Source organism: Myxine glutinosa, chromosome 2 (assembly GCF_964187855.1).
Source record: "Myxine glutinosa chromosome 2, kmMyxGlut1.1, whole genome shotgun sequence".
NCBI classification, from domain to species: domain Eukaryota; kingdom Metazoa; phylum Chordata; class Myxini; order Myxiniformes; family Myxinidae; genus Myxine; species Myxine glutinosa.
Window position 1 is genome coordinate 217,127,197 of NC_136262.1, and position 16,961 is coordinate 217,144,157.

The following is a 16,961-nucleotide window of genomic DNA, read 5'->3' on the forward strand; positions in this document are numbered from 1 at the left end:
CGTATGACTTCGAAATTTTTTGCAATCTGAGTTGGTTTTAACTAAGCATCTGGGAAAAAAAATCCCATTTTCAGGGGAGAACATTTTTTGTTTGACGAATTCTAACCTCTTAACGTTAGCATTTTTAATATACTCGATACATGTGTTTTGTTCCCATTGAAGAGTTCTTTAGAATGAGCCATTCCTCAAATTTTTCCATTGAGCCGTTTCGGAGATAGAGGGGAAAAGTTAAATTTGTTTTACAAGATGGCGCCCGCACCACGTGACATATGACGTCATAATTAGCATTAAAAAATTCTAGGAGCCGAGACGATCATTTGATGAAAATTTCCTGTCAATCCGACCAGCGGTTGCTGAGAACATCAATTATGAAGTTTTCGGAGGTGCAAAATAGGGCGGAAGAATAATAATAAAAAGTCTAGCAGTAATAATAGGTTTCCTCTCCATTTCATGGAGAGTAAACCTAATAACCTCAGGATGGGACGTAAAATTACAAAGTAAAAAAAAAAATTAAGAATCTTATTTCAACAGTTTGGAAAAGATTTATAGAAACAAACAAAATTCAGAGCATAAATTTCAGAGAAAAGTGTGATGGGATGTCAGGGTTGTAAAAAGGAGAGAAGACATGTTGGAGGCGATTATAAGAGGAGCAAAGCAACAAATCTTGATCTTGACAAAATACTGAAACGTTCCAGAAATGTTTTATTACTTTTCAGTAAAATTCTCTCCAAATAACATTTCCAGCATTGTACTTGTATTTTCATGGCAACAAATTTTGCTCTATTGCATAAACTTTGCTTCCAAAGCACGAACTATTTTTCATTTGCCAAATACATCCCTGGTAAGCATCTTTCAACAGTGCTTTCACATACAACCAAGCCTGGCCTTATTAGAGATCTATCTGTTCCAATATACATATACATATATACACAAGCAAATGCACATCTGCTTGGTCTCACAGAGCAAACATCACATCAGATTCCTATCCATTCCCACAGCAGAGAATAGATTTGAGGGAACGATTTAAACAGCAAACAATGGTGTCGTTGCGTGGTAACTGTCGAGTCTGGTTCTTATTTTTTGACAACAGTGACTGAAGAGATCAACATTACTGGGGGCAGTGGGGGGGGGGGGGGGGGGGTCAGCGAGATGTCATTAAACAACAATGGGAAAGCCTTTCTTGTGCCAGGCCGTAAACAAAACTATTGTAGTCTTATCCAGGTGGGGAAAGCGAGAGTGTGCAAAAAAAGAAAAATCTGCTAATAACTGAATAGGTTTTATAAAACTAGTTAATACCTGCTCCCTCTGGGAGCAAAATATGGTGTCAATGAATCACTTGAACTATCCCATCTGCCGGCATAAGTTGGTGGACGTTAAATATCCCACCATGTCCTTCATGAAGAGCAGGCGAGCTATCGCCAGCACCCTGAACAAATCATTGCTCCAACCTACAGGGGGCACTGCATCAGCAGCATAGCCGTGCAACCAAAAATGATGCAAACCAGTGCCATGTGCTGTATATGAAATTATGACGAGAATTTTCACTATATCATGTCGTCTTTTCCCACTGACAATACCCCATTCCTCCAGCAGGGGTCAGTGGTAAAACCACTTGCACTCTGCCACAAGTACAGGCAGAAATTCCATGTCGTCTCCCCACCCTCGTGGGGGATGCATTATTTCATGACCATGACCTGAGCCTGGGTAGCCCGAGCAAAAATGGAAAATTTGAGGAAAATTGGCCAAGCAACTTTCAGTTCTATAAAGTTCGGACATATATACATGGTGATCCATAATTAGGTCCTCTTCTCTTCCCAAAAAAGAAAAAAACACAAAACAATATTAGCAGCCAATAAACAAAGAGCTTCGCTAGTCTCCTTCACCCGACCCAATCAGCAGCGCACTTCACCAGTCTTCCCTCTCTTGCTCACCATTGCTCGAGGTCCTCGTGTTGGTAAATATATTTTAGTGTTTTTTGGAAGCAATAGTGATTTTATTACCACATTATGTCATCCAAATGACCAGCTGGTGCTAGTGGTCTTTTGGGTAAGTAAATAAAACATTCAACAAAGTGCAATGTAAATCCATCTCTTGGGAAACTAAAATGCAGATCACAAGGAGAGAGGAAGAGTGAAGTGGCGTGTTTGTCAGGGTTAGCGCAGTCCACCTTAAAGACCATTTTAAACCAAGCAGACAAAGTGAAGGCTTCTTTGCAGCATTCTAGCAACCTTACTGCTATTAATTTAACATGCACAAGAAGCAGTGTTATTGAGAAAATGTCAAGTATTTGGGTGGATGATATGATGCAGCGGCACATGCCACTCAGTTAGGTGCTGATAATGCGGAAGGCACCTAGCGCATTTGAAGACTCAGGAAGGTGAGGATTCAACCGAGATGTTTGTGACTTCCCGTGGATGTTCGAGAGGTTAAAGAAGTGAACCGAAATTCTCAGCGTTCCCTTCACAGGTGAAGCTGCTAGTGCTGACACATCAAGGAAGCAGAAGAATTTCTTAAAGTGCTGGAGGCCGTAGTCAACGCAGGGGTTTACGATCCAAATGTAGTGTTTAGTGGGGATGAGACATGGCTGTTCAGGAAGCATTTGCTTCTTGCTTGTTCACCATTCAGAGACGCCTCGAACCATGAAGAGTTTCTCCAAACCGAACCTGCCGGTTATCTGGAAATCGAACAGGAAGGCCTGGGTTAAGATCGCCGTGTTTACTGACTGGTTTGCTAACCATTTTTGGCTTGAGCATTATTGTGTAGAAAATGGTTTCAAACCCAAAGCGTTTTTGCTGCTAGACATTGCCTCAGGCCACCCTTCGAACTGCGGCTTGCTTCAGGTATGCATTACTGTAAAAAAAAAAAAAATTGTATTTCTTCCGCCAAACACAACTTCGCTTCTGCAGCCCATGGACCAGGGACTTATTGCGAACTTCAAGACCTATGGCCCCAGGCGGACATTTAGTCAGCTGATCGAGACTAATGATGGTCAGAAACAGTTGACCAAGGACCTCTGGAAGGTCTACAACATCATGAAGGCAATCAACAATATCAGAGGCCTGTGCAGAAGTGACTGATCACCGTCTTCATGGGGTTTGGCAGAAGGTGTAGCTCAATGTAGTGAACAACTTCGTTGGGATAGGGTCTGAGGTTCCGGCCATTAGCCATGACCTCACACAAATAGCACAGGCAGTGGGAATCGAGGAAGTTGACAACGTGCAAGAGCTGGTGGACAGCCACTAACCAATAAGGAGCTGGCTGAGCAGCAGCATGTTCAACAGGGGAGACGGACAATGAAAAAGTCTGATTTAATGCATTTTAATTCCAGGCTAAAAGGCAACAAAAGATGAAAAATTTGAAGGGGGTGTAGACTTTCTAAAGGCACTGTATTTACCTCGAGTAACAAAGTTTCTGACAACAATGTGACACCATGGAATGCATCTACCTCGTTACCAGAGGTATTACTACATTGAAATACGTACTCTTATTGTACATACGAGTATTAAAAATATATTTGTTTGAAAGATTGTTTATTGCCATTAATATTATTTTTTCTTTGCTTTGAGAAATTAACTGTTGTTAAAAAGGCACAAAGTTGATGCATGGTATGAGGTTTGGCAGTCTAATTGTAGTTCAACGATGGTGGCGGCAAGAAATGGGAAGTCATGCCACTTTGGATCCAAAAACGATTGAAAATAGTCACCAATAACTGGTTCCGTCACGGAGGTAGGAAGTTCCGTCGAGGAAGACGTGCCACAGCGAGATCAGGGACATATGAGACGCGTTCACAAGGAGCCCAAATAAGTCAGACGAGCGGTGAGGGAGAGTGGGATAAGAAGTCATCATGTACTTTGGGCAATTTTGAACGACTCAGGATGGAAACCAAACAAACCTCATTATGTTCAGTGATTGTGATAAGAGAATTGAGTTTTGTGAACATTTCTCTCAGTGGATTGATGACTGTCCAGCTGGGTTACAGAACATTATCCAGTCTGACGAGGCTGTTTTTCATGTTGGTGGATTTGTCAACAGATATAACTGCCATTACTGCTCAGGAAATGACCCAGAAACGACAGTCGAATGCAGCCAAAGTTGGCCAGAACTGCTCGTTTGGTGCAGAATGACTTCAACCCAACTCATTGGACAGTACATCTTCCACGATACAACGAACGGAGATACTTGGAAATGCTTCAAAACTTTCTTCCAAAAATTGAGCAATGGGACAACACAGATGAAACGACTTTCATGCAAGAAGGTGCCCCTCTGCACTGCTCGATTGAAGTTCATAATTGGTTGGATATTCACTTTCTGTATTTAAAATAGGGACTTAATTATGGATCACCTTGTAGCCTGTACATACACACAGCGAATTGCCGCATTTTAGTACAATCCTTTTTCTTCAGGCGTAAACCAGTTAGATCAAAAACCCATTTTCCTTCTCCTTGAGGTTGGTCTTCTTCTTCTTCTTCTTCCAAAATGCTCATCTCCCTTTTAGCTCACACAAACACGGCCCCGATTCCAGTGCCAGTTCCTCCAACTACATGCGAAACACCAGAAGGTAAGCCTGCATCATCAAAGAACCTGAGGATTGGAAAACAGGACAGCAAAAATACAAGCTGCTGATAGAACAGGCAATTAAATAAAAAATAAATCAGGTGAAAAAACTACGGAATGGAATTAGAAGTGACAAAAACAAAATCAGAAAATACACAAGGATATCTACATATTACATATGCATGGAAAGGACAAAAGTGGGGGAACAAAAGATGGTGAGAAAGGGAGACAACTGTGAAGAGTAAGGATAAGTTAAATGGGCATGAGTGGAAGAGGAAGGGAATTTTTTGGGGGGGGGGGGGGGGGAGGGAGGGGGTGAGGAGTTGTGGATGGTAGTGGGTGAATGAATGAATGAATGAATGAATGGTAGTGGGTGAGGGGCAAAAATTATACTACTTTTACAATCATGTGAATTGCCCTTGAAATTAAGAGCAACTTCAAAATGACAGGTAGTAAAAACGTTTTGCTCATCTGACTTCAAAACAACCCTTCCATGCCCATTAAATGCTTTACCTGCCTTAAAAAGAAAGCACTTACCTGCGAAATGTAAACTCAAAAAATGGCAGCTCAGATTCAACTCTCCCACCACCAACGCCCCTCTCCTGTTTCCTGTCTGTCACCCCTGCTTCCTCCTGCCTCTCTCCATCACTCCCCTCGGCTGTGATCCCAGGTTCTTCCACAGGGTCAAAGTTTGAAATGTCAGTAGCGTGAGCGATCTTGGGGACATACGGAGCAGGAATAGAACGGGGATCTGCAGAGGGGCCAAATAGGCCATAAATATCCAAGAAAGGGTGCTCTATAATCGCTTCAACACCACCAGTAGCTGGTCCACCAAGCCTATCAATTTCAGCTCGACAGAGTGAGATAATGAGATCAGAGGCAGCTGGACAGAGTGAGGCCTCGGGTGGAATCCGCAGAGTTGTTCGCCAGTTGATTACCTTGTTGAAAGAGAAATAAAATACAATTCAGAACATCAAATTAATACTCCCACACACCCCTCTTCTAATTTTTTTCGCCACAAATGAGCAAACATTCTTTTTATAGAGCTCTGTTGCAAAAGTTTAGATAAAAACACTTGGGAAAATAGAGCAAACTCATGTATATAAATCAGGCAAACAAGGTGCGGCAGCCTTGTACAAGGGAAAACATAAAAAGATCATTTGTAGAGCCAGACGAACACGTCGGTTTAACCGATGTATCAGCCGATATTTGGATTTTTTAAACATCGGTATCGGCATTTAAGCCACAAATGTGCCCCGATATTTTATAACAAGCCGTTGGGTGCGTACGCAACCACTCCACACCACCCTCTCCCCCAATTTTTTTTTCTTTTACAGAGGCCCACATTTTTAGAAGCATTGATCAATTATTTTAAGTCAAGTTAATTTGCAAGAAATAGAAAACCCAAAGGTTAACCTTCCTTAATCACGTCTGACTCACTTGTATAATAACCTGCCAAATCTACATAATTATTATTCGAGGTATAACTTGACGACTCCATCTATTCTTCATTGCTGTGTTCCTGAACGCTTGTGTTAACGCACTGTTAATGCAAAAGCCAATCCCATTCAAGTTTTTATGCTGAGGACATGCATGATAATCTGATGATACAAATCTATAGCGCACCGGGAATGAATCACGCACAGCACGTGTTACCTGCATGCATGTCACATGACGTGTTGCACATGCAGGGCAGGTCAGGCCCAGCTGGCCGTACGCACACAGGCTCGGATTTTTGTGAATCTAAACAGTCTCATTATTGTTATTTCCTCTTGTGAGCTTTGCCTGGTTGTATCGACTTCTCATTGGTTGTATAAAAGCATTTTTTACTATTTTTTAAAAATGTTGAATTTATTGATAAGTGTTATGTTATTTACTTGTTCGTAGAATAATTTAAATTAAATGTTCTCGAATGTTGAAAGTTCAAATAAAATGGAAGTTTTTCAAATCAATTTGAAAATACGGTACTGTCGGACCCTGCGATTCGCGGTTTCGATATTTGTGGGTTCCGCGTATTCGGGGGTTATAAAATGAGACCTGTTCCTCTATTTGTGGAAAGGTGTCCCGCAAATTCGCGGTTTCTTTTTCTATTCGCCGCCATGTTCCGCGAAATCGTGTTTTTGTTTTTTTTCACGGCCGTATTCCGTGAAATCGTGTTGTTTTTTTTCTATTCGTGGCCGTGTTCCGCAAAATCGTGTTTCCCCCCCCCCTATTCACAGCCATGTTCCGCCAATTCGCGTTTTTTCAAGGGCATTGAAACAATGCCGCGGCATACATTCATGGGATTTTCATCGACCTTCGTGGATTATCGTCGACATTCTCTGGATTTGCCTCACCATTTGTGGATTTTGCATCGTCATTCGCGGTTTGGTCCTCTCTATTCATGGATTTTCGCGACTCAGGAACCTATCCCCCCTTTTTCCATTGAAACAAGGCCCTGCTATTCGCGGATTTTCCAGGAACATATCGAATGTAGCGGGGTCCGAGGATATTGCATTTTTTGACAAAGTATTGTTCGATATATCGGCAATTGATGGTCTAGGACTCCAAAATTGGTAACGGCATCGGACCCAGAAATCTAGCATCGGTCAGGTTCTAATAATTTGTACAATCAGAAGCAACACACATGAGCTCCATGGTACCTTAACCTGAGGAAAGAGCAGTTTAAATGAAGTTTTTTGAAATTCAGATAAAAAATGCAGTTTATGTATCGAGTCTTGTTGCACACAATTATTATTAAAGAATATAATGTTCAGAGATGTTTAAAATAAAATAGAATAAAATAATACCCACCCCAAAACCATTTAAAGAAGATCGTTTGTACAATGTCATCTTCAACATATCCACATCATCTTTCGCACATCATCCTCAACGTGTCCAGTTTGAATTGGCCAACCCAAGATACATAAACCAGATGCTCCAGTTCGGCCCATCGTTTCAACATGGGGCTCACTGACCTATAATCTCGTGAAGCACATAGCTAAGATTCTTCAATTACTTGTCAGAAAGACAACACCACGTTATAAACTAAGAACATTTTGTTCAGCACATTCAGCAGTTTGACATTCTCCCCTCCGAAACCCTCATCAGTTTCGACGTAGAATCACTTTTTACCAGCATCCTTGTTCCAGAGACTTGCTCTATCATCAAACATCATCTACAAGAACACTCCACCTTTCAGGAACGTACTGGTCTATCAAATGATCAAATTTATGACTTCCTTCGCATGTGTCTCAATTATATATCACAGCCAAAGATATATGCGCATGCTCTGGTCCACTTGAACAGGTGACTTGGCAGTCATTGACCGCTTCAAGAAAAGGTACAACCTCCACAATTGCAGTTAGTAGACATCACAAAAGGAAATTAATACTAAAAACAACAACAAACCTTCATTTGGGTTTCAGCAGGTGTTGGTGCCAAAAATGGTGGCTGTCCAACAAGCATCTCGTACAAAATAACACCAACACTCCACCAATCACAGAGCTGAGTGTAACCTGTATAAAACGAACACCAAAAGAAACAAAATAATTTGACAAGAAAATTAAAAAGTCTGCACAATTCTTTAATGCAAAAAGTTTTCCTTATGAAAAATATTTTCTGTTACTCAAATCCAGACTGTGGCATAATGGGTAGAAAGAATGTCCACTGAGTCTGGGTCTCTGGGAGGTCGGTTCCGATTTTGAATCTGATAGAATCATACCAAAGACAAACTAGAAAGCATCCCAAAATGCAAAGTCCATCTGCGTCCGTATTGCTCTCAAACTAAACGAAAACAACAGCAAAAAAATTTGGGATTAATTACCCTCGCCAGAGGAGAGGGTATTGCATTTGAGTCCGTTTCTTTGTCTGTTTGTTTGTCCACACAGAATAAATATGATTTTCTCTGCAACCGTTGGTCCGATTGACAGGAAATTTTCACCATAGGTGCAACTCCACCTGTAGAATTTTTTAATGATAATTATGACGTCCTATGTCACGTGGTTCGGCCGCCATCTTGGAAAAATCGAAAAACTTTGCACCTCTATATCTCGGAAAGCGCTGAATAGAAAAATTTGAGACATGGATCATTGTAAAGAACTCTCCATGGGAAATAAATATTTGGGATCGCGCGAGATCTTGTCGGCGAGGGCACGGTTTTTCAAAGCTGCACACGCTCTCCAAGCTTTCGAAGTTAAGTAATTGTTCACAATTGTATTTTTGTCGAAACTGTATTTATCTTTCAGTGTGTGTACCTATAGTGCGTCCCACGTCCCTAGGAAGATTATCGGTGTTAATCTTTCATACCTGTATAAAAAATCGTCGGTTATTTTGTGCCACGTTTTTTCGGCCTAGTACCTTGTTTCCTACCTTGAGGCTTTGTTTTCTCTCAGCAGTCGATTGTGGTTCAATTACTTTCGTTCTCTCAGTTTTTCCCAGTCTTTTCACCCCATACTTCCTTGTTTAAAATATTAACTCAAAAACAAAAAAAAAACATTTCCTTCTTTGTTCTTATTCGTTTATTCATCGTTCTTATTCGTTCGTTCGTTCTTCGACCACGTGTTTCACCCCCATTTCCCCAAATAGTTTTCACTGTTCAATTTAAAATTGTTTAAACTTTCCCCTGAAGTGATGTATTCTGTCGTATATGATAACACCTTTTTCTTTTTCTTCATTAAAAGGTTGCTTTTGACTTGCTCACCAAATCTATTCATTCCAAAAAAAAAATTCCATCTCTTACAGTTCCTCTTTCCTACATTACCTAAACTCACCGGCACTCCACCTCCCCTCCAGCGTCCTTAAACGTATCTTTGACTCGAAGGTCACAAGAAACTCATTTTGCAATAAATGTTCGTTTCCCATTAATCGTACAACACTTTCTAGAATCCAAGCTCACCACTCCCCTCCAAATCTTCCCTATCACCCATCCCTTTCAAATCTCCCCCTTGCCCCTTCCCGGGCAAGAGGGGGATTTGAAGGGGAGGCGTTGGGGGGGAGATAAATCCATTCAGGGCCACACGTTGACTACGACCAGAGAGAAAGTCAGCAAGCCAAGCGTGGAGATTTCCATGGATACCATAGGAGGAGAGTTTGGTGAGCAGAGCTGGGTGCCAGACCGTATTGAAGGCACGTGATATGTCAAGGGAGACAGCTCTGATTTCCTGTTTGGCATTGAGGACCTCCATCCATTGTTGAGACAGCAGAAGCAACATGTCCAGAGTAGAATGACCTGGTATGAATCCAAATTGATGATCGGAGATCAAGCCATTGGAGAAGAGGAAGAATTTGATATCCGAAGCAATGATGGATTCCATGACTTTGCTGATAATTGGGAGCAGGCTGATTGGTCTGTAGTTGCAAGGATCTGTTTTTGCACATTTTTTGTGTAAAGCGATAATGTTTGCTGATTTCCAAGATGCTGGCAGATGACCTTGAAGCAAAAGAGAGGGTGAAAAGAACAGAGAGCGGGTGAGATAGAGCCGCAGAGCAGGATTTTAGGACCCGTGGGCTGATGCTGTCTGGTCCAGTTGCAGAATCAGAGTCGAGGTTTGACAAAAACTTCTCCACCTTGTCAGGAGAGGATGACACAGGGTCCAGGAGCAGTTGGGTTCGACTGGGTAAGGTGGGAACAGAGAGATGGGTTTGGGACACAAGATTTTGAGGCAAACACAGAGTTGAGGCATTCAGCTTTGTCACATGCGGTGTCAACTGTGTTGCCATTTGAGGTGAAGGAGGGGATGGAGGGGGAACAAACACCAGAAACGGATTTGACCAGACGCCACCAGGATTTGGAGAAAGGAGACAGGTTTGAGAGTTCATGCTTGAGTGTGGAGAGATAGTGCTTTCTGGCACTCCTGAGGGTAGACACACACTTGTTCCGAACTTGGTGGAAGGAACTGAGATTATCTTCAGTTGGATTTGCCTTCCAAGAGGCAAAGGCAAGTTGTTTCAGGGCAACTGCCTCACCACAAGATTCAATGTACCATGGATGGGAGGAAGGGTAAGACAACTGAAGACGAGATGGGATAAATCTGTGCATGAGAGAGAGCAGTTTGCTTTGGAAAAATTCCCAGGAAGAATTGATGTCAGAGGCAGTAGAGATGGGAGACCATTCCAGATGATTGATGGCTGCTTGCAGCCCGTGCCAGTCGGCCTGAGTGAAATGCCAGACTCGTTGACGCTGAGGAGGCTCTCTGAGAATGGCCAGAGAGATGTCCACTTTAATAAGCACATGATCAGAAGAACCGATTGGAGCAGAGGAAGAGCAACAGACATTTGCAGGGAAGTTTGTCATAACCAAGTCTAGAAGAGAAGATACTCCATTGACTGAGATCTGGGTCGGGAAATTGACAGATTGTGTCAGTCCCAATGAGTCACAGAAGTCCTTTGCTGAGGTGCCATGGCTGGTGAGAGAGGAACCCACACCTAGCCAGCTGGCATGATGACAGTTGAAGTCGCCACATATGAGGAAGAGAGAGTTGGGATGAGTTGATAGAAGTTGGTCCATGTTGTCAAAAAGCAACATGTAAATGGGGTCATCACTGTTTGGAGAACGGTACAGAACACATATGAACAAAAGGTGGGAGAGGAGAGGAAGCCGTAGCCAGAGGTACTCCTGGGGATGGGGTGGAGAGAGGGCAGTGCAAGGAGAGTGAGGAAGACAGTTTGTCATAAAGATAGCAACCCCACCACCAGGACAAGGCTCAGGTCTATCATACCGGAGGAGGGAGTAACCAGGAAGAGATATTAAGGAATCAGAGACATCTTGAAGGAGGAAAGTTTCTGTTAAGCAGATCAAGTCTGGATTGTCAGAAGCAACCTGAATGGAGAGATCAATCAGATTTGAGCGAAGGCCTCGGATGTTTGAGGTCCATATCGTTAATGAGGAGAGAGGGGAGCATCGGGTGCAAGAGAGGGGAGGGGTGGGGTCGGGGCAGATGAAGGATGGGCGGGGGAGGTAGGAAGAGCAGTTAATAGTGTGTCAGAGATGACAGAAGAGTTACAAGAAAGGGAAGGATGAGGAGGACGAAAGGTTTGATGGTGATGGGATGAGGCACAGTGAGGGGTTGTTTGGGTGGGGGGGGGGGGGGGGGCAGAGGAAAGTAGAAGGTTGGGGGAGGTGTAGGTATGAGATAGAAGGGAGACGAAGTGGGGATGAGGCAGCTTTGAGAAGGGAGTTGGAGGGGGGAGATTTGAAGGATGGGCGGGGGAGGTAGGAAGAGCAGTTAATAGTGTGTCAGAGATTACAGAAGAGTTACAAGAAAGGGAAGGATGAGGACAAAATGTTTGATGGTGATGGCATGAGACAGTGAGGGGTTCTTTGAGGGGTGGCAGAGGAAAGTAGAAGGTTGGGGGAGGTGGAGGTATGAGATGGAAGGGAGATGAAGTCGGGAGGAGGCAGCTTTGAGAAGGGGGTGGGAGGGGGGAGATTTGAAGGGGAGGGGTTGGGGGCGAGTTTTGAAGGGGAGGGGTGAGGGGGGAGTTTAGGAGGTGAGGGGCAAGGGGGGAGATTTGGAGGGGAGTGGCAAGGGGGGAGATTTGGAGGGGAGTGGCAAGGGGGAGTTTAGAAAGTGGATGATTAATGAAAGATGAACATTTATAACAAATTGGGTTTATTGTGATTTTCAAGTTAGCGATCCGTTTAAGAATGATAGAGGGGTGGAATGAATTTGATGAAAATTTGAATTTAGAGCATGTAGTGATTTAGAATTATAAGAGATTGAACATTTTTTTGGAAGTAGAATGAGTTGGAGAGGAAATTGAAAAGAGCCTTTTAAATAGGAATAAAAGCAGCGTGTTGTAATATACCACTGAATAAAACACTGCAGGGGAAAGTTTAAACATATTTAAACAGAACCGCGAAGAACAATCTAATATTCACAAAAAAAAACAACGGGGACAGGGAGCCTAGAGGGACAACCACGAGTCACGTGAACAGGGCAAATGGTGATCAAATTCAAATTTTGAACAGGACAAATTGGATGTTAAAGCAACGAAGAGTTATATTGGATTATAATGTCATATAGCAACATCATGGCAAAGCTAATGTTAATTGTTGGATGACATAGGTAATGGCACAGTTCAATAAGTTCACACTGTTTGGGAAAAATAATGCTCGATGCAACATGATCCTAAAATAACCCATCCCTGCATCTTAGGATCAGGGAGGGAAGGAATGGAAAATTTGGGGTATTAAAGTTACGACGAAAGGTGTGTGATCAGATCACCAATTCAAAGACAATGGCATGCTTTTAGAAGATATGTCTTTGCGAAGTTTGCAAAATTTGTGAGGGATCTTGCATGGGTCCAGCAAAGCATTTTTTTCAGTTTATTGGTGTCGGACACATGTAAAGTTGGATTTTGTAAAATATATACAACCATGTTGTGGGTACAGACATATATTAGGAGTAAATTGACAATTTTCTGATTGGATTAAGATATGAACATATATATGGTTTAATGTAACCGCAGTAGAAAATAATATACAGATTTGGGACATTTTGTAAACTTTTGAATAATGAGAAAATTCATAAAATTCATTTTATTTCGTGAATGGAAAATATTTGGGTTGCAAGTAGAGAAGCATGGTTGCAATTACGATCTAGTGGATTCATCTAGTGATGGCATGGACCTCACAAAACAATGGGTTATGAAAATGGTCAATCATTAGTACTGTACGTTTTATCACAATAGATATGTTATGATAGTGTTATAATTAACGATATGAACGAGATGTAGTAGTGAGCCTCAAAAATGGAGGAGAAAAACAAATTTTATGAACTATTGAGCGTGCTGTTACGTAGTTTAAAATAAAAACGCGATGTTACGTGCACCAACACCATACACTTTTGACAACTTGGGACATCTACATACCGGTGCCATTTGTATTCACTAGTTAAAGTGGAAGTACGAAATTTGTAAAAATTGATGATAAAACTAGGTTATTTTTCTCTTGTAAAAATAATAAAAATAAAGGGGGAGTATCTAGTAAACGGATGTTCAAGTGAACGTTGTGCTGTGAAAAGAATGTCGAGTTAATGTAACTGTTTTGTTTGATCAAGTTTGTTCAATTTGTGTTCAAATGATCAATTTTTTATCACAATTCATGATCTAAAAAAAAGAAAAAAAAGATGAAGGGATGCTCCAATTAATTGAATGAAATGATTAATCTTGAAACAGAAGGAAAACATGGCCTCACTGAAGGAAGAGTGGAATTATGTGATTTATAGTATTTTTTAGTGAGTGGTGTGGATATTTATAAGGTGGATAAAAAGGGAAGGAAACAGTGCCCCTGTTACATATTCATGCACCTGTTACATAGGTATACACATATGAAACTGCTATCTGTCCTTTGAATGTTTGGACTGTTATGGATGAGAAGTACAATAATATGGTAATCGTTGAAATGTCACAAAATTATTTCTAGGATTGTAGGTTATTTGAGGTCTAATGGGATTAATGTGTATGTCAGGAACATTTTGAAAAGAAATATGGATATATGGCATTATTTAAAAAAACAAGTACAAAAAGTTTTAATTAAAACAAAAGCCGCGTCGATGTTACACAATGCCTAGATGCAGCTGTGCCTATAACGTCGATGTTATAGGCACAGGACATTCCTATTGATTCGATTACTTGATGTTATTTTTGTGCAAAGTGAAAATATATCTCGGCAATTTCCCGTGTGTGGCGACGAATTTTTAATATATCTCGGCATTTTCCCATCTGTTATTTCAGGCGGTGTATGACTGACCATGCCGCGATTTAAAAAAAAAAAATCTCGGCAATTTCCCGTGTGTGGCGACACGTGAACGAAGCTATGCTCCTCTCTCCACATTATTGTGACGACGTATAAATTAAATATTTCATCGTGACGATTGTCATCAAATGGACGAATTTTAAATATATCTCGGCATTTTCCCGTCTGTTATTTCGGGCGGTGTATGACTGACCATGCCGCGATTTAAAAAAAAAATATCTCAATGGACTTGAAGTTACAGGCCTTTGAGAATTCATTTCGTTCTATAAAGGGCAACTTTCATCGGATTTTCTTCCGGTTTTTTTTCAACCGAGTCTAAAACTATGTTAGCGACTGTGAAAAATGAAATGATATATCGAATTTGATTTGAAATAAAACTGTGAGAGAGGAAGACACCACGGGCCTACAAAACAGGCCTCAAAGCTATGCGAGTTAATAAAATGGTGGATATTTGTTTATATGAAGCCTCTCCCACAATGGGTGGAGCTATGGTTCCCAGAATGGGTGGAGCTTTGAGGTTTTGTCTTCTCTGCAAGAACAACAAGAACAAGAAGAACAAGAACAAGAACAAGAACAGCAGAGGGCACTCTATGACCAGCGTCTTGCGACGCGGCTAAAAAACCAAGCAATTGAGTGTTCTTGGGTTAATGGGATATAAATTGTAGAAATATACAGGCAATATACAGGGAATGTGACATGTTGTTTTTGGAGCAAACATGTGGGTTAAAATAATTGGCTATGATTATGAAGAATGAATTATTCCATGGCTAGAGAAAATGGTTGATTTTAATTTTTTTTAAAGGAGAGAAGGAAACTGCAGATCTTGGCAACAGATTTTGTAAGATAATGAATGTGAGAGATAATGAAAATAATGTGAAAGAAAAATTGTTAAGGATGGGAAAATGAGGCCTATTATAAACAAACATTCAGGTTGATAAATTGAGGCCTATTATTTTTGTTTGTTTTATTTGTTATAAAATAAAGAAAAAAGGGAGGAAAGGATGATTTCAAGGAATTATGTGCTGAAAGTAATGTGAATCATATACAGACAGTTTTTGTTGGAAAATTGATACAAAGGAGATCTGTGATAATTATGATAAGAATACATAAATGGTTAATTTTGAATTAAATTTTTGAAAAAATTTGATTCAAAAAAGATTTTGCTGATACTTGGTTGAGCACCTGTGAATTCCATGAGATATTTTGGAAGTAAAATATGAAAGTAAGGTTGATGAAAGACGACGAATTATTTAAAAGTTACAGTAATGATTGATTTCCTTCTCACCTTGTGGTGAGAGGACCACATGATTATGCAAATGTTCATTGAATACATGATAAGATTTGAGATTTATGGGTGATAGAATTTTGGGTATTTTGTTTTGTAAGAAAAAGGGAAATACAATTTTGAAGATTTATTGAATACATTCATATGTACTTTGGTTATGCTCGAAACAGGTACACCCATGATTTAATATGTTTTGTTCGGGTGTTACACATGAAATATAATCTTTCAAATGTTCTAGGGGAACCTGTGAACCAATGTAAATTGTTATAAGGTAGGACATAATCGGGATATTGATAACATTGTCAGTTATAATGTGTTAATTCCATGTTTTAAAATGATTCTGCTTGATCCAGTGTATTGGAAAACAGGCTCTGGTGTGATTAAATGAAAGAGGAGAATAACCCACTTGTAAGAATCAAAAAGAGGCTTTTGGAAGAGTTGCTGGAGATGATGATCAGTGAATTTGGCTGGCTCAAGATGAAATTATTATGGCATGCACCTCCGAAACATGGAAACATGGCATGCACCTTCCTTTGGAAAATTGGGAAATTGTGGTTCACCTACCCTCGCAGGAGTTTCAAGACGACCATTTGCCTGAACCACATTGTTATATGTGGGTTGAAAGCGACCACCTGCTTCAGTACACACCTGCTTTTTGAAGCTCACATCAACTGCCAAACTTTTTTCTTCCATTGGCATGGCAAACTCCTGATGTTTCAACATGACATCACGACTCTGCTGATTGCCAAAGGAGGGTGAGTCCTGGATGGGACTGCTAGACTGCGCTGGACCCTGGGCCTTCATGGCTCTGCTGGCTGTTTCTGGTGTGCATCATGGATCAATTGGACATCATGATCCTGGAACCTTCATCGATGCACCTCCAGCTTTGGTCCTTACCTCACACAATTCTGCTGATTGAGCGGGATTTGTGCAGCTCCTCACACTCTCTGCTTGAGAGGGCAGGTCAGATGAAACTGGACGACAGCCTTGGTGAAGATCTGCTCATGCTTGTTGTAAGAATGGCAATGATGCTGCCTGCTGTGCAGGGTCGTTTTGTGATCTTGCCCATCTACAACCATATTGGTGATTCAACGTGCAATGGCTTGTGTGCTGCTGAAAGGTGGCAGATTGTGCATTGCAAGCACAGAGAAGATTGTGACCTGTAAGATTCACTCTTTGATGACAGGAGCACAGAGTTCCAGTGTTCATCCTGCTGCAGGGAATCACACATGAATAATTGCCAAATATTAAAGGAAGTGGATCACTTGAATGAAAGAGCTCCGCAACAAAACTGAACTTTCAACGACGGAGGGATTCAACATGCAAGCCGATGCCTAATAACAAACAAACTTTTTCATATGGATGGTGTATGCTCAGGAAGAC

The 16,961-nt window shown here is 41.2% G+C and overlaps 1 protein-coding gene across 4 annotated transcripts in view; it reads right to left on the reverse strand.

The window, feature by feature from the left end:
• Positions 1–682: 682 nt before the first annotated feature.
• The window catches only part of LOC137420833 (serine/threonine-protein kinase LATS1-like), a 44,697-nt gene continuing 28,418 nt past the window's right edge, over positions 683–16,961 (reverse strand). For all 4 annotated transcript variants that reach the window (XM_078772259.1, XM_068106261.2, XM_068106262.2 and 1 more), the window contains 3 exons: positions 7,945–8,051; positions 5,092–5,492; positions 683–4,581 (listed from right to left, as the gene is read on the reverse strand). In XM_078772259.1, the coding sequence (XP_078628385.1) occupies positions 4,497–4,581; positions 5,092–5,492; positions 7,945–8,051 (593 nt within the window). In that variant the 3' untranslated portion in view covers positions 683–4,496. The remainder of the gene's footprint in view (positions 4,582–5,091; positions 5,493–7,944; positions 8,052–16,961) is intronic.